This window comes from Pipistrellus hanaki (genome assembly GCF_964339955.1).
Source record: "Pipistrellus hanaki genome assembly, chromosome: 2".
Classification (NCBI taxonomy): Eukaryota; Metazoa; Chordata; class Mammalia; order Chiroptera; family Vespertilionidae; genus Pipistrellus; species Pipistrellus hanaki.
The window spans coordinates 185,392,779-185,410,254 of NC_140504.1; the positions used below are offsets into that span (position 1 = coordinate 185,392,779).

The 17,476-nt window shown below is 58.4% G+C and overlaps 4 protein-coding genes across 4 annotated transcripts; 2 read left to right on the forward strand and 2 right to left on the reverse strand.

Annotated features, from left to right (window-relative positions):
• Positions 1-2,055: 2,055 nt before the first annotated feature.
• ZNF593OS (ZNF593 opposite strand) lies at positions 2,056-3,724 on the forward strand. Its single transcript, XM_084872683.1, has one exon. The coding sequence runs from the start codon at positions 3,383-3,385 to the stop codon at positions 3,527-3,529; it is 147 nt and encodes a 48-aa protein (XP_084728809.1). The 5' UTR covers positions 2,056-3,382; the 3' UTR covers positions 3,530-3,724.
• A 114-nt stretch (positions 3,725-3,838) lies between these two features.
• Positions 3,839-5,320, reverse strand: ZNF593 (zinc finger protein 593). The gene is made up of 3 exons (XM_084872682.1): positions 4,702-5,320; positions 4,222-4,284; positions 3,839-4,132 (listed from the first exon to the last, which is right to left on the reverse strand). The coding sequence occupies exons 1-3, from the start codon at positions 4,899-4,901 to the stop codon at positions 3,991-3,993; spliced, it is 405 nt and encodes a 134-aa protein (XP_084728808.1). The 5' UTR covers positions 4,902-5,320; the 3' UTR covers positions 3,839-3,990.
• A 1,274-nt stretch (positions 5,321-6,594) lies between these two features.
• Positions 6,595-10,392, forward strand: LOC311618384 (uncharacterized protein C1orf232; the record flags this gene model as incomplete). Its single annotated transcript, XM_084875871.1, has 4 exons — positions 6,595-6,733; positions 8,497-8,586; positions 8,697-8,794; positions 10,068-10,392. The coding sequence occupies exons 1-4, from the start codon at positions 6,650-6,652 to the stop codon at positions 10,390-10,392; spliced, it is 597 nt and encodes a 198-aa protein (XP_084731997.1). The 5' UTR covers positions 6,595-6,649.
• Positions 10,393-11,681: 1,289 nt separating this feature from the next.
• On the reverse strand, positions 11,682-15,047 carry FAM110D (family with sequence similarity 110 member D). Its single transcript, XM_084872130.1, has 2 exons — positions 14,972-15,047; positions 11,682-12,929 (listed from the first exon to the last, which is right to left on the reverse strand). Exon 2 carries the CDS (start codon positions 12,833-12,835, stop codon positions 12,026-12,028), a length of 810 nt encoding a protein of 269 aa, XP_084728256.1. The 5' UTR covers positions 12,836-12,929; positions 14,972-15,047; the 3' UTR covers positions 11,682-12,025.
• Positions 15,048-17,476: the final 2,429 nt, after the last annotated feature.

Below are 17,476 nucleotides of genomic sequence, written 5' to 3' on the forward strand. Positions count from 1 at the left end.
GTGGGGCGGGGCGGGGCGGGGCCGGGCCGGGGCGGGGCCGCCAGCTTACCTGGGCCCACGTGGTTGGCCAGGTGAGGCGCGCAGCCAGCCATTGGCCCACCGCCGCCGGCCTCCTGCCCGCCCTTCAGGCTGTGCCCGGGCTGCTGGGCGGCCTGATGGGAGGGCGGTGCCACTGGGGTGTAACCCCTGTGACCTCCGAGTCCGCCTGGGGTCCAGCCCCAAACTGGCTTCACAGGGGGGGGGGGACGTTGACCTTTAGGCTCCTCAAAAAGGGGCTGAAGCCCGGCCGGTGCCCAATCTACCGCAGCTATGTTGCAAGTCTCCTGAAACAGTGTGATTTTACGGTGGGTTAATAACGATCATAATTTAAAATATTTTTTATTGGCTTTTTAGAAAAAGAGGGAGAGAGAAACATTGATGTGAGAATGAAACATTGATTGGCTGCCTCCCTATCAGGGTTTGAGCCCAAAATCCAACCATGTGCCCTGACCAGGAATCAAATTGGCAACCTCTCAGTGTGCAAGGAATGACACCCAACCAACCGAGCCACACCAGCAAGGGCAACTATCATGATTTTGAAATAGTTATGAGCATAAATATTTTGAGATACTTGCAATAACTACAATTCATTATAAAAATACTAGAGGCCCAGTACACAAAATTCGTGCATGGGCGGGGGGTAGGGGGGTGGGTCGTGTGTCCCTCAGCTCAGCCTGCACCCTCTCCAATCTTGGATCCCTCTCACAATCCAGGACTGCTGGCTCCCAACTGCTTGTCTGCCTGCCAGCCTGATCACCCCCTAACTGCCCTCCCCTGCCAGCCTGGTCACCCCTAACTGCCCTCTCTTGATGGCCTGGTCCTCTATAATTGCTCTCTCTTGCTGGCCTGATTCCGCCCAACTACCCTTCCCTGACGGCCTGGTGCCCCCCGACTGCCCTCTCCTGCAGGCCTGGTGGTCCCCAATTGCCCTCCTCTGATGGCCTGATTGCTTCCAACTGCCCTCCCTTTGCAGGCCTGATCCCTCTCAACTACCTTCCCCTGGTGGCCTAATTGCCCACAACTGCCCTCCCCTGCAGGTCATCTTGTGGTGGCCATCTTGTGTGTTGGAGTGACGGTCAATTTGCATATTACCTCTTTATTATATAGGCTATGTGATTTCTATTGGTGACAAAGCCGCAAATACTGCTAATACTTTAATCCATATGGAAGGAAATGCCAAATTTTGATTAGATGTTAGTGAAAATATATTTTTTTTATAAATATCTCTCCAAGTTTCTGGGATCCCTGGATTCTAAAGCCCAGGTTAAGAGCCTTCTCTTAGAACAGTGTTTCCCAAAGTGTAGTACGCGTACCCCCAGGGGTATGGGTAAAGTTTGGTGGGGGTACGCATTAAACCGGAGTTTGGTGGGGATATGCATTGCACCGTGCTTAGCTGCGCCTAATTCTACGTTCTCATGAGTACGAGGAGTACTCAGCGTTACGAAAATTATAGAAGGGGTACACATATGTCAAAAGCTTGGGAAACACTGTCTTAGAACATCTGAAATGTACTAAATGTTATCATTATCAGCACAGCCAGCCAACAGACTCCCAGGACTTTGGAATCAGATCCAGTTGCACTTGCTGTGTGACTGGGCCCAAACTCTACCCATCTCTGAACTTATTTCTTCTTCTCTAAAAGGAGAACACCTAGACCTTAGTGCTGCGAGGGGACCTTTAAGTATTTTGAAATCTATAACATGAAGTAGAGCTTTAATTTTACAAGGAGGCCTTCCTAGAGCCTACCCCTTTGATTGAGCCACCTAATTTGAAATCTCTACCAGTGCCCCACAAATAGCCTTCAAAGCCCATTACTATTTGCCTGTTAACAAAACCTAAAGTCTGAATTTGGTCTGTCGTCTGTGTGTGTTCATTGCCATCATTTAATAATGTTTTAAAGTATTTTTTTTATTGATTTCAGAGAGGAAGGAAGAGGGAGAGATAGAAACAGCAACGATGAGAGAGAATCATTGATCAGCTGTCTTCTGCAAGCCCCCTACTGGGATTGAGCCTGCAACTCAGGCATGTGCCCTTGACTGGAATCGAACCTGGGACCCTTCAGTCTGCAGGCTGACACTCTATCCACTGAGCCAAACCGGCTAGGGCAGCAACTACTTTGAAGTTAAGAGTTTAACAAAAGTTCTTTCTACACATTTGCTGTAAAAATTTCAAAGGTCATTACATAACAGTAGTTCATTAGGTAAAAGAACCTTTCCCCCAGCATATCCTTAGCCATTACACAGCGGGGGCCGCTGTTACATTGGCTGGGTGTTCTTGCATTGTCTATGTATGTAGATAATCAATCTATACACTATTCTGTAAACAAGCCTTTTTCATTTTATGAGATAATCAATGCCAAGTAATATAGGTACACTTAGAATACTGCTTTCTATAACGTGCTAAAAAATAATAGCTCTTTAAATCGGTATATACAAATCTTTTCTTGTTTTCAAGCTGAGGGTAGGAATTCCTGGCAGGAACTCCCATCTTGGGGAAAGGGGTGATGTGTGCCCTCTCCCAAGGGGTGGTCGATCTAACCCAAATCTAGTGAAGGTGTCACTGTTATGGTGGGGGTAAGGCACCCTTTCCCACCTTTGCTGAGAGCTGACTGGTGACATCCAATCACCTGGGGCAGGGAAGGGCCAGGACAGGGCTGCAGAGGCCCTCCCAGTACCTGGTTCAGGCCTAGGAAGCCTGAGTGCTGTCAGCAGGGCCTCTGCCGCCTACCAGCCTGCATGCCCGGTGGGTGGGGGCGGTGCTGCTCAGGCCTGATGCTGATCTCTCCTGACAGCTGCTCCTAAGGCGGGCAGGGCAGCGGGCAGGCGGGGGGAAGGGACCAGATTTATAGGTCCAGCTGCCTGGACAGACCTGGGAGGGCAGACTCTGGTGAGCATCCTCTGAGGGCATGGCTATGAGAGGTCAGGAACCACTCTGCCCTCACCTTTCCACTTCTTCATATCAAGAGTACCACTGGTGCTCATTTCTGCCTACACCCACAGGCCGCCAGGGAGACTAGTGGCACCCATGCGACTGCCACGCCTGACCCCTGGCTACCTCCGGGTGCTACGGGTAAGTACCTCTAACTCGGGGTTTCTGGGACCGACCCCTCCCTCCCCATACTGTGACCGGGCGGTGGGCCCCCAACAGCCAGGGAACGTGGTCACGTTCCCTGCCGCCTGAGCCGCCAGGACCCAGATGGGCACTGAAGCGAGAGGGAACGGGGTGGAATCTCCCTGGGGCAGCCATGGCGGCCGTACCTCCTTCACCCAGCTGTGCCTTCTCAGCCCCTCCCCTTCCTGGAAGCCTCAACTGACCCTTCGGCGGACCCTCCGTACATCCCCAGATGCAGGTAGCCGGGAAGCTGAAGGCAGAGCCCCGGTGTTCACTGACTGGGGTTGTGGCTACACTGATGGCTGTCCTCGGACTGGGTGGCTCCTGCTATGCCGTCTGGAAGATGATGGGACAACAGCCACCGCCACGGGCCCCGTGACGAAGTGGGCAGCCTGTCACCTGGGCCCTGAGGGTAGGTAACTCCGCAGGGACTGCAATCTTGGGGTCCCACTTCATTTCTTCCCTCATTGGAAGCAGAGCCGTTTAAACCTGATTCTACGCCCCCTCCCCCCTCCTCCCCACTGTACCTGGGCTCTGCCTGGTGGCTCCGGGCAAGGATGCGGGTTCCACAGCTGGACCAAGTAGGGAACAGACCCCCTGGGTGCTGCACACAAGGATGGCAGAGAAATCCTTACGGGGCAGGCGTTTGGGGGAGGCCTTGAGGCTAGGGAGTCAGAGGCAAGCACTCTTTATCCAGGTCCTTTATTTGAGGGGGAGGGCACCCAGAAGAGGCCATCCACTTGCAAATTCAGGGCCAAAGAAGGATGGCACAGTCTCTCCCGGCCTAGCCCTGCGTCACAGTCCATGGGCGGCCGCTCTGCCCTGCATCTTCAGGCCATGTCAGGTCGATGTGTCCATCTCAGGGACCTCCGTGGATACCTCTGTGGGCACTGCCAGCCGCTTGGGGGGCACATAGGAGCCCATGCCTGCTGCCCTCTCAGCCTCTTCCTGAGTGTAGGGCTCCACGCTCAGCTGCTTTAGCCTGGGAGAGAGAAAAGGAGATGGGAGCTGCCCAGATGGGAGCCCTGTAAACAGACACCCACCCTCAACCCTCTTCTCGCTCCTTCATACCTTTTCTTGTGGTCTTTGGACCGGAAGTGGGTCTTCAGGTTGGCAGAATCGATGAAGTACCTCCTACAGGGATAAGGGGTAAGAGGAGAGTGATCAGGGAACGATGTCTCTCGGAGGTGTCTAGTTCCCTGACCACAGCTCGTTCTTTATATATATATTTTTTTAATTGATTTTTTACAGAGAGAAAGGGAGAGAGATAGAGAGCTAGAGACGTCGATGAGAGAGAAACATCGACCAGCTGCCTCTTGCACACCCCCCACCGGGGATGTGCCCGCAACCAAGGTACATGCCCTTGACCGGAATCGAACCCAGGACCTTCCAGTCCGCAGGCCGACGCTCTATCCACTGAGCCAAACCGGTCCCAGCCACAGCTCGTTCTTGGACGCAAACTTTGAGTCTGAAGGGCTCGGGGGCCCGGACCCCACACCCCCGCCCGGACCACGGACCCTCCTCCTCCCGAGGCGGCGCGGCGGGACTCACGCGCAGGCCAGGCAGCGATGCAGGCCGCCCCCGGGCAGGTCCGGGTCTGGCTGGGCACCCGCGTCCGGCCGGGGCCGTGAGGGAACCTGGGGCCGCAGCTCGCGGTGGATCTCGTCCAGGTCCGGCCGCCGCCGCTTCGCCTTCATCTGGCGGCCCAGCGAGTGCGGCCGGTGCGCGCCCGTCCGGCGGGAGCGGCCCATGGCCGGCGGCGGCGGAGCGCGGAGCCGGCGCCGCGGAGGAGCTCACGTGCGGGCGCTTCCGGGTTCTAAATGACGTCAGGTGACGCCAGGGGGCGGGCAGGCGCCACCGGGCTGCCGCTGATGACGTCACTTGCGCGGACCGCGTCTTGAGCGACCCCTGGCGGCCAAGTGTGTCAGTGACGGTGCCCGCGGCAGAGCCCAATGACGATGCGTCCCAACCTGAGGGTGTGGGGGGGCCCTGCAGCGCCGCTGGAGAGGGGAGGGAGGTGCATGTCCTTGGGGGTTCCAGGGCGTCTCGCTTCCCCGCCCACCCCGTCCTGCACCACCTCTCAGCGTTATCCTCTGGCCCCATATCCTCCTTGCTTGCCACATCTTCGACTCCGCAGAGGAGGAGGAGCATGTTTTTATTTTATTTTTTTAAAATATATTTTATTAATTTTTGTTTTTACAGAGAGGAAGGGAGAGAGATAGAGTTAGAAACATCGATGAGAGAGAAACACCGACCAGCTGCCTCCTGCACACCCCCTTCTGGGGATGTGCCCGCAACCAATGTGCGTGCCCTTGACTGGGATCGAACCTGGGACCTTTCAGTCCGCAGACCCACACTCTATCCACTGAGCCAAACCGGTTGAGGCAGGAGGGGTATGTTTTAAGTATTTCAGGGAGGCACTGAAAAATATCAGTGAAGTGAATAAATTGGTAAATGAACGAGAGTGAATAAGTTTGGGATCCCGGTCTCCATATGGCTTCCTGAGATACCTCCATTCCCTGGCAAATCCCTGCCCCTTCTCACTGCTCCTCAGTTATTCCCTCGGGTGTCCACTCCTTATCCACCCCCAGACAAATCCGTGGGAGGTGGGAAGGGGTGTTCCTCCCCAGAGATCACAGTGCTCAGGCAGTGTCTGACGTAAGAGGGATCAGCTCCTTCCACAGAAGAGGTGCTCACAGGAGGGCCTCCCATCTCTGCCCCGGCTCTGAGCCCTGGACTGCCATGCGCGGGCTGGCAACAAAGGCAGAGAGGAGACAGCCTAGGTGTTGTGTGCTCCAGAGTAGGGAGAGGGCCAGAGAAGCCTCTTCCCACCCACCTGGGCCTGGTGCCTTCCAGGCGGACCAGAGGAGCTCAGCAATAATTCAGGGGCTCCAGCTCTTTGGAACCTGTTGCCAGGAAACAGGGAGACAGGCACGTGCATCCCTGGGGAGAGGAATCGGTTTCCAGCCCAGACAGGGCAGTGAAATGTAAGCCCAGGGCACTGCCTGGGGGACTCGGGACCTTCCCACTCCGGTTCACAGAGGCTACGTGGGGACATAGGGCAGGGCCCTGCTGACGGCACCGCAGGTATGGCTCTAGTCACAGGGGCGCCAATGTGGGTCCCGGGTCCAAGGACTTTGGAAATGGACTCAGTGAAAGAAGAGGACTTTTCTGGAGCCATGCCGAGAGATCAAATTCGAGTACTCCTGCGAAGGAGGCCTCTGTGGGGAGATGTCGCCATTATGCTTGGCCAATATGGGTCACGGCAAGGGGCCGAGCTGGCAGGAGCCCGCTCTGTCCCACCCCCACCCTAGACTCCTTGGATCCGTTCACTTGCTGGGCACCGTGCCAGCTGGGGAGGCTGGTGCATCTTTAATGAAGTCACCAGATCCCTGGGACAGGCTCTCAGTCTTACCAAGTTCCTAAGACAGACCCGCTGGGTGCCCGCTGAGCCGCTGCCTCCCTGTACCCGGGTGCCAGGCCCGTTTCCCCTGCAGCTATGAACCAGGCCTTCTGGAAAAGCTACAAATCCAAAGTGCTGCAGACCCTGGGTGGGGAGTCTGAGGAGGAACTGGCAGAGGAGGTGAGTACCGCCCATGCTTGCTGGGTGGGGCAGGGGGGAAGCAGGTACAGAGAAGGGCAAGGGGCAGACTCAGAGAGAAAGAGAGGGTGGGGTACGTTTGTGCAGAAGAAATCAGCCCCCTCAAGGATGACAAATGGCATGGTACAGTGTCAGAAAGCCAGGACGTTCAGGAAGAAAAGACTTGGGGGACATTGGGGGAACAGCCACTATATCCAGAGGTCTCCAGGATTGCCACAGGGAGAAGATCCTTCTGGGTCCAGTGGGCAGTGGCCACACAGGTACACTCAGCTTGCTTACAGCTGGGCAGAGCTGAACAGAAGGGGGGTGGCTTGCCTTGAGGAGAAGTGGAGTCTCCTGGTACTGGAGGTAGGAACAGAGACACTTTTTAAAAATATATATATTTTATTGATTTTTTTTTACAGAGAGGAAGGGAGAGAGATAGAAAGCCAGAAATGTCAATGAGAGAGAAACACCGATCAGTTGCCTCCTGCACAGCCCCTACTGGGGATGTGCCCGCAACAAAGGTATATACCTTTGACCGGAATCGAACCTGGAACCCTTCAGTCCACAGGCTGATGCTCTATCCACTGAGCCAAACCGGTTTTGGCGGAACAGTGACACTTTTATTTTGAGGGTCACTGACAGCATCAGAGCAGAGCCACACTTGGACCATGTTTCTCCTGACGTTGAAAAAAACAAAACAAGCCAAAACCGGTTTGGCTCAGTGGTGGAGCGTCGGTCTGCGGACTGAGGGGTCCCAGGTTCGATTCCAGTCAGGGGCATGTGCGTTGGTTGCGGGCACATCCCCGGTGGGGTGTGTGCAAGAGGCAGCTGGTCGGTGTTTCTCTCTCATTGACGTTTCTAGCTCTCTATCTCTCTCCCTTCCTCTCTGTAAAAAATCAATAAAAATATATTTAAAAAAAAAAGAGAGAGAGAAAAAAACAAAACGAAACTGAAAAGGCTCTGACATAGTCTTACACCTAGAGGTTGTGATAAGTAACAATGCACAAACAGACATGGCAGGGGCAGGAACACGCTGTGTGGTGTGTGTGTATGTGAATTAGTGTATGTCTACACAGGGCTGGGCATGTACGTGAGGGTTAGGATTGGTGTCTGTGTGGTGTCCCCGGTGAAGGTGTATGTGCTGGTGTGAACTAGGTATAAGTATTTTCAGGTGTGTGCGTTTGGGCAGAGTCTATGCCTGCATGGCTCTGCGCAGGTTTGGCCGGTGTTCTGTTTGTTCGTTGTGTGTGTGAGTGTGTGTGTGTGTGTGTGTGTGTACATCTGTATCTTGGTGTCTGTGGGTGGGTGGGAAGGTTTGTGTGCTGTGGGAGGGCCTCTATGCGGCTGTCTGCACAAGTGTGAATGGTATAATTGTGTGTGTGTGTCCTTGTATAAGTGCCTCAGTGCACAGAGCCACGTAGAGGTGAAGAGCGATAGCCATGTGGAGGCATGCCCACGCACAGGTGTGTCTACATCAATGTGCCTGCCCATGTCCACATGTTTTTGGGTATATATGGACGTGTCTGTGGGCGGGCACATATGTGTTTCTGGAGGAATTTTTCTATAAGGTAATGTATGTGACCGGTAGCTTTGTCTAGGAATACTTTTATGCATCTGTGAAGGGCGTGAGAAGACTCGGTGTGTGTCCAGTTCTGTGGAATTTGGGGTGCCTGGCCTAGGTGTACCAGACTAGCAGTGGGAGAGGGGGTTCCTATGCCTTTGGGACCTCTCTCATGCTGGTGGGGGGTCTTGTGTCCCAGAGGGAGAACCCAGCTTTAGTGGAGTCTGAGACAGAGACAGCAGAACCGACCTCAGAGCCCTTCAATCCCGTGTCACAGCTGGCCCGCCGGGTGAGTCCTCCCTTCTTCCAGCCCAGCCCCGGGGAGCCCGGAAGAGGCTGCTGTGGGGTCCTGGGAGGGGGTGCTGTGGCCCCTCAATAACTCCCAGGCCTCCCGCCCAGGTTCAGGGGGTCGGAGTGAAAGGCTGGCTGACAATGTCATCTCTGTTTAACAAGGAAGATGAGGATAAGCTGCTGCCGCCGGAGCCCTGTGCTGACCAGTATGTGCGTGTGAGGGGGCGGGGGAGGTTCTGGGATGGGCCTGGGGTCACCTTCTCTATGGCCTTTCCATATGGTCAGTTTGTCTTTCTGACCACGGAGGGTTGGGAAGGGGCACCCTCCCCCCCCCCCCTTTCTGTTTCTCTTAGCAGGAAAGAGGCCAAATCAGCATCTCTGGGAAATTAGGTTAGTTTACAGGAGGAATTTACCAAATGTTGGGATTGAGGCGCTAGAAGATATTATGGCCGCTCTCTCTCCGTCCACGTGGGAGGGGTCATCTCCCTAGAGTCAGGGAACTGAGCAGAGAACCTTTGGGTGTTCAAAGATTCGGATTCAGCAGGTGTGGGCTGAGGCCTGGGATCTGGATTTCAGCAAGCTGGAAGGATCGGAGGCACACTAGTTTAGCAACCAGTCTTGTGGGTCTTGGGTGCTGGAGGGTTAGGGGGCAGGACCCAGGCCTCAGTCTTCCTCCCAGCTCTCTCTCTGGCACACCCTGCACCTCTGCCCCTTCCTCCAGCCCAGTCTGACATTCCCATGTTCCTTCCTCCCCTAGGTCCCCTGACCCTCCCAGCTCTTGTCCCCACACGTATCTCCTCTACTTCCCAGCTCTTGTAGGGGCTCCCCCGAGACCTTCTCAAGCCGCATCCCCGCTCCTTGTTTGCTCTTCCCCCACATTTCCGGGCTACCTCCAAAGTCCCCCCCCCCCTTCCCTGAGCCTCCGATTTAGACATTTCTCCTTCCCTTGGGGTCTCTCCACCCGTCCTTCTCCCGGGTTCCCTCATTTTGCTGGTCCCCCTTTACTCCCAGCCCAAAGCCTGACCCCAGTCCCCACCCGCCTGGGTCCCCAGAGCCCACCCTGGCTTTCCTGACCACAGCTTCCTGGACCCGTTCCTTTCCGGGATCTCCCTCCCCGGTCCCTAGCCACTCGCTCGAATCCTTGGCCCTGCCCCTTTCTCAGGGCGCGGTCCCCACCTTCCCAGACCTGGCGCCTCTTTGGCTTTCCTCCTCTGGCCTCAACCCCAGTCACTTCCCTAATCCCGAGACCCTGCCCCACCAGCCCCCCTTCGCGGGACGCCTGAGCCTCCCCTGGTCTCCACACCCTGACCTGCCCCGTCTCCCGGGCCCCTCCAGTCCCCAGGAACCCCCTCCTATCCTCCGCACCCCCCCACCCTCCCACCCCCTGTCCGGGCTCCGTTACCGGCCCGGGTCCCGGCTCCCCTCTCCCTCGGCGGCCGGATCCAGCCCCCTCTGCCCTCTGATCCCGGTGTCTTGCAGCCCGCTGGCGGCGCAGGCGGCCGCGGCCGCGGAGGCGGAGGCGGCGGCGGAGGCGGCGGCGCAGCCCCAGCCGCGGGGGCTCGGCTTCTGGGACGCCTTCGCCAGCAGGTGGCAGCAGCAGCAGGCGGCCGCGGCGTCCATGCTGCGCGGCGCCGAGCCCGCCCCGGAGCGGGACCCCGAGGCCGAGGCCGGCGAGGAGGCCGCGGAGGAGGCGGCCGAGCAGCCCGGGCCGCGGGAGACCGACGCGGCGGCCGACTTCAAGTGGGGCTTCCTCACCCACAAGCTGGCCGAGATGCGGGTGAAGGCTGCGCCCAAGGGTGACTAGCCGGCCGGCCGGCCTGGGCGCCCCCTCCTCCTGTCCCACATAAAACCCTGGACCCACAGCCCGTGTGACCGCGTGCTTCTGTGTGTGGACGGTCGGGAAAGCTGCTTTTTTCGGTGGGCAACCTCAGAGTGGGGGTCCAGCTGGGGGAATCCTTCCTGATCCTACAAACATACAGGGAGAAAATGACCAGGGACGGCCAGGGGATCCGGATGGGTTGTGTTAGATTTAGGGTACAACTTTCCAAGAAGCTGGGGGACCCCTGAGGACAGACTCCATCGCTCTGCCCAGCCTCTTTTATTGATTTTAGAGAGGAAGGGAGGGAGAGAGAGAGAGAGAGAGAGAGAGAGAGAGAGGCATCAATGATAAGAATCACTATTGGATGCCTCCTGCACACTCCTTATTGGAGATCCAGCCCGAAACCTAGGCATGTGCCTTTGGCCAGAATGCCCAGCCTCTTTTAATTTGGCAAACGTTGTCTGTGGCCCTACTATGTGCTTTGTCCCTGTAGTAGGAGGCCACACACTAACAAGAGGACTCAGACCACCAGAGGGTCCCACACAAGGAGACAAATGGAGGCTCAAAACACAGGGCTGTGCTTGGGAGCTCAGAGATGAGGCCCACGGGAGAACCAGGAATTCCTGAGGGAGGATGAACGTGTATAACCTTAGAAGGATGAGTGGAGAGAAAGGACAGGGTAACCCAGGCAAAGGGAGGACCGTGAACCAAGACTTAAGGATGCAAACCTGTGAGGAAGACAGGAGACCTTGTGGTGGTCTTTGAGAGAAAGGGCAGGATGTGAGGCTTCGGGTTGGCCAAATCCTCGTTTGGAGGGTCCCTGCCTTTACTATCCTCAGTTCTGGTCCAGCCCTTCACACCGTGCGGCCAGAAGCAGACAGTAAAACTCTAGTCACGAGTGGCCCCCAGATTTCTGGAGCAGGCCCTCCCCAGAACCCCCTAAACACTCCATTCCCTCTTCCCGGCTATAGTGTGGGCCGACCTGGGGGTCGGTGAGTGGGCACTAGCTGATTCGCTAATGGTTAGAGCAGCCTTCCTTCTCTGAGCGCTTCTGTGTGCGGGGAACACTCCTCCGACAGGGGCAGCGAGCACCATGAGCTTTACCGCTATTTCACACACATTATGATCACCGAAGGGTGCACCTGCCGTCCGGAGAGGTCAAGTGCTCACCCAAGGAGTCACCCAGCCTTGAACCCACACTCCAAAACGCACGCAAAACACACTCGCAAGCCCATCCGGCCACCTTCCTCAACATCAACCTCAGGACTCGCTTAACGGTTTGCCTTTATTCAGCAGGCTCTGAGTTCTTCGCTCCCCAGACCCGGCCTGTGCTGGGGCCCGCCATCTGCACCGGGAAGGGCCTTGGGAGTGATCTTATCCGGGAAGAGCCTTGGGAGTGATCTTGTCCGTGCGCCCACGGTCACTCGGGGAAGCCACGATCCAGCGGGGGGCGGCGGGGCTTGCCAAAAATCCACCTGCGCGCCAGAGGCGGGGCGTCCCTGCCGGGGCCGAGTCCAGCCCGGCGCTCGCCCCCTGACCCTCCCCGGACGCCAGACCCCTCGGGAGCCCCCCGGACGCCAGACCCCTCGGGAGCCGGCTCCGGGCGGCGCGGCCGCGGTCACACGGCGGACTCGCGCGGCGGGCTGCGGGCGCGCTGGCAGCCGTACAGCCACTGGATGACGCGCGCGTTGCGCTCCACCACCGACACCGGGGGGCGCCCGTCCCGCGCCCCCGCCGCCTCCGAGCCGCCGCCGCCCGCGTGGTCCGAGCGGCCCGCGCCGCCCTCGCTGGAGGCCCCGTCGCTGGTGTCCCCGGAGCCCGGCGGCGGCGGCGTCCCGGGCGGGGGGCTGGCGTCGGCGCCCCAGCTCCGCGGCTGGAAGCGCTCGGCGCCCAGCACCTCCACCAGCGCGCGCTCCAGGCCGCAGTAGTTGAAGAAGCGCTCCTTCTCCGACAGCGGCAGCGAGCACGTGGGGCACAGCGCCCGCTTGCCCGCCGCGTCCGGGGCGTCCGGGGGCGCGGCCCAGCCTCCCGCCGCCGCGGGCCGCTCCGCTGGCCCCGGGCCGCTGGAGGGGGCGTCCCGGGGGGCGCCCAGGAAGAGGCGGCGCACCAGCCCCTGGCCCTTGGCGTTCTCCTTGTCCACCAGAGCCTTGCAGTCCCGCTTCTGGCGGTAGAAGATGAGGGAGTCCGGCCTGGGCAGCCGCCGGCCGCTGCCCCGGCGGGCCGTCCTGGGCGTCCGGGGCGACGCGGGGCCCCCCAGCTCGTTGCAGGGGTGCGGCATGAGCGGCCCGGGCCCCCCGCGCAGCGCTGGCTCCTGGCGTCGGGCGATCACCTGGTGCGTCTTGACATACTTCGCTTTGTCCGCCTCCAGCCTCTCCACGGCGCTGGGGGTCCGGCCCCGGGATGGGGTGGAGGGAGAGGCCAGGAGCATCTTAGCAGAACCGGGCGGGACGGTGCCCCATAAGCCACCGGAGTCAGGCAGCTAGTGGCGTTGCTGAGGGCAATTGGCTGGGGCTCCCTGAGTCCTACAGGGAAAGAGGAATGGTCAGGGGGAGAGTGGATAGCCCTGCAGGCATTCCCGGGAATAGGACCAGCCAGTCACTCCTCCCCCGTCCAAGGCCGTCTGGAGGGCAGAGGCTCTGGCTGTCCCTTACCTCCATTCCTCAAAGACATTGGGCAGGATTGCCCCAATCTGGCCACAGGACCGTGCCAAGCACGCATCGGCAAGCAGGACACTTGGGAAAGGAAACGGGGCTGGTCCCGGCCCGATTCCCGAAAGTGGCCTGGACCGGAAAAAATACCTCTTCCCAAACCAGCGACTTGGAGTCCAAGACAAGGAGCTTCCCAGCCACAGGCTGGCTCCAGCGGGCCCCCCCCCCCCCCCCCCCCCCCCCCCCCCCCCCCCCCGAGCGCCGAGGTCAGGGACATAATGGCAGTGTAGGAGTCTCCAGTCACTGCGGCCAGCGGCCCTGCCCAGGCCCAGGAGGGCCATTGAGGAGAGGCCGGGATCACCAGGTCATGCCAGCCAGCCGCCTGCTGCCCTCCTACTCTGTGCCCCTGCCAAGGGAACTCCAGATGCCCTTGTCTGTAAACATCCCCTACTCTGCCTCTCCGTTCCACAGAGTGCCACCTTGGCCCAGAGCTGAAGGGGCTTGCTCAGGGCTTCCTGAGAATTAGGGTTGGGACTGGGGCTAGGTCCCTTGCCTTGCATTCCAGAACTGGTTCAGGTTGGATCTCTCACTTGCCTGTCAGAACATCCCTTTTTTTCTTCCTTGTACTTCCGCTGACATACAACCAAGCAATTCCCATTAGAGATGGGCCCCTGGCCTCATTTAAAATGTCCCTGCCATTGATTCTTCCCAAAACCTGCACTCCTAGAAATCTGCCCTCAGGGTCCCCGCCTCCTTCTCATCCTGAGACCCCGTGACCCCTCTCCCCCACCTCCCGCCGCAGGGGAGAGGGGCCAGGAGGGGTTGTAAATCAAGAGCTGACAGTTTCCTTGGCAGTCACAGAACGGGCCACCCACACAGCTCAGCACACCCCACCCCACCCCTGCCCCCTTGCTGCCTCCATCCTCCATTCAGCTGCAAGGGGCACATCAGTTCTGGGGCTTAGAGGACCTAAGTCTGGAGGCAACAAAGCAACAGAACTTGTCAGGGATGAGGGGAGGGGAGCCCTGGTGATGAGCCATGAGGCAGAGACCCTGCCAACCCCACTCACCCCAGGGCAACGTGTTCAACTTTATACACACACACTCTCTCTCTCTCTCTCTCTCTCTCTCTCTCTCTCACACACACACACACACACTCTCACACACAAACACAATCACACACTCACACACACACACACACACACACACACACACTCTCACACACACTCTCACACACACACATATACTCTCACACACACACACACACAATCCCACATTCACACACACACACACATACACTCTCACACACACACACACAATCCCACATTCACACACACACACACACACTCTCACACACACACACACACAATCCCACACTCACACACACACACAATCCCACATTCACACACACACACACACACACACACACACACTCATACATCAGCCCATAGGTGACTGGGAACCGAGGACACAAGGGGAGTCTGACAGTGCCTGCCTTCCTGGCTCCAAGGATGATAGCAGGCACTGGGTCATTCCTAGGTCTCGGCGGGCACTGCACTTATCTGACCCCATGGACACCCTCACGTCTCCTCAGCCCCTCCTCTCCCAGCCCCGGTGCAGAGGCTATAAAAAGCCCCTAAACACAGACACCAAAATAGCCTGCCGTCCACTGCCTCTCCCCTGCCTTCGGGGCTGGCCTTGCCTGACCACAGACGTCCCACCCTAGATGCCTGGCAGGCATCCCTGCGCCCACTTTCTCCCAGCCCCAGGGTTAGTGGTCCGAGCTGTGTCCAGGCTTCTGCTCCAGATGAGGGCTGGGGAGCAGAGCTCATTAGCTTGGAGCCAGGCTCCCTGCCTTTGGGTCCCTGGGTGCCTCCCCCACCCCCCATCTCAGCACTGGGCTGGGGATGCACTCACCTCGCTGTGGGGAGGCTGAAGGCAGGGGTCCGAGGGCAGGTCCGGACTGAGGGCAGAGGGACAGCAGGGACTAGAAGTAACTTTGGTGGCAGCCAAGCCTCGCTCTCCACAGGAAAAGCAGAGAGCCTCCACCCCCCCACCCCGCCCCCCAGATTAACCCTCGCCTTCCTGACCCGGAGCCTGGCCTCCATTAACTCCTTCCTGATCACAGTCTGTCTGCGAGGGCCACTAGCCGGCCCAGCGCCTTTGTGTCACAGGGGGTCACACAGGCCCTGATGGGTGAAGTGATTTGCCTGGAGGCACCGGGAGCTTGGGGCGCAGCCAGGACCCCAAACACATTCTCCCGATTCCTTCAGAGGCTCGGGGTGGGGACACGCTGTTCACGTGGGGTCAGCCCCCGCTGGGCCTGGGCGAATCCTCTTGGTTGGCATAGGAAGGCAGAGCAGGGTTCTCATAACTGTGCCTTTCCCCTCGGTGCAGGCTTCGACCCGTCCTGGCCCGGGTGTGTGGGCATCCAGCCGGCTCTCGCGGGCAAGGCCAGCGCTCTGCAGCCTGAGGGTGGGGTCAGTGGCGCTGCCGGTGTTCAGGGTGAGCCTGTCCCAGCACGTCTTGGCGGGAAGGTCACCTGGGCGCCAAGGAAGGTGCCTCTGCCCAGAGTCCTCTGATGGCAAAGGGGTTTGACTGGCCCGAGGAAGGTGAAGGGATGATTTTGGGGTCAAGTCTAGGTCCTTTGACCTCCTTCCTCCTCTGTCCCAACGTGGGGGCTTCTAGAGCGGGCCGGGTTCCTGGTCTGGCACCTCATCGTCTCCCCGGCAGGTAACCTCTGTAGTGCCCAGAATTCAAAGACCAATTTCCTGCCAAGGGGCCTCGCCCTCCTCTGCCTGGCCTCTTTCCCTCCTTCCTAGCACTTTTTAACATTTGCTAAACACGTTCTCACCAGTGCTCTCCAGTCTCCTCTGTCTCTCCCAGGGACCCCAGACAGGGCGCCCGGCGGGGTAAGGAAACTGGATGAGAGAGGGGAGAGACCTGCCCAAACCCAACCCTAACCCCAAACCACCCCCTCCACAGCACCCTCTGCCTGTCAGGTGCGGAATGGGTCTGAGAACCAGAAGGCCCAGCCCCTGGTAAGAGATTTTTATTACCTGGCGAGGATCAGTACTATTTTGTCCATGACCGTTTCATAAGGTGCTGTTACTTTACAAAACGCGTTCCTGTACTTTGTCCCAATTCATCCCCAGGACAATCTCAGGCGGGCAGGTTTTCTTATTCTTCCCGTTTGACAGCGGAGGGGACTGAGTCTCAGAGAGGGGAAATGACTGATCCAAGCTCACACCGTTAGGAATGATAGCTGACGTTTGTTGAGATCAATAAATACGAGGCACTGTTCTGAGCATTTCAGACAAACGATGAACGCATGTAATTCTCAAAACAACCAAATGGAATGGGTACTTTCACTCTTCTAACGTTATAGATGAGGCAGCCCTGAGATCTGGCCACGAAGGGGTTAAGCTTGGAGGCTGGGCAGGGCCCAGTTGGGATGCTGTCAATGGCAGGAAACCTGGCCTGTGGAGGAGGGAGAGGATGGGGCTGCTGTGTCTGGCTCCTGACACAACCCCCATCCTTTTGGCCTGAAAGGAGCATCCGGGTTGGGTGGAAGGGCAGGGGTCCCTTTCTCTTCTCTTTTTTAGGGACCGAAGGCAGATGCTGGGCTACAGAAAGGGGACCGCAGGTGCTGCCCGGGGGCAGCCCCCAGTCCGGTGAGGTGACCGGAGGTGACCCTGCTCCCTGCCTGAGTATTCTGTCAGGGGGGAGGGAGCCACAGACTCGCCCTGAGGGAGGGCCAGCCGCTCTGCCCTCAGGAGCCTGAGGAGGAGGGTGGTCACGCAGCCTTTCAGGGGTTCTCTGTCTGGGATGCCAGGGGCACAGACCCTCTATCAGGTCCTGGTGGAAAGGTCAAATTGGATTGGCTTCCCTGGTGAGAGAGGCTTGAAAGAGTGAGGGGGGATGGGGGATGATGAGGGGGAGCTGCAGTGACCTGCACACACACACACACACACCCACACACACACACACACCGTCTCTTGGCCACACTTGCTGTGACCGGATCATCTGTCTTTCTGGTCATGGGTCCCCAGGGAGATCCTTAAAGTGGCTCTTTCCGGCCCTAGAGCCAGGGCCTGGAGGGCGGGGGGGGGGGGGGGGGGTCTGAGAGATGTTTCCTTCCTGCTTTGGAGCTCATTCCCGAATCACCCTGAGGATCGATGGGAACAGGCCTGAGTCAGAGCTGGCTCCTGGAGGAGAGGTGGTGGGTCAGGGAGCCCTTCAGATCCAGCCTCAGACCCGGGACCGCATTGTCACAGGGGAGAAAGGTGTTAACCCCTCACCGGGCAGCCCCTTGCCATAGCCACCCACACCTCTGCCCACCTCTGGTTCTGATCCTAGTCTACCACCACTGGCTGTGTGGCCTTGAGCAAGAACTTAACCGCTCCGAACTTCCTTTTGTGT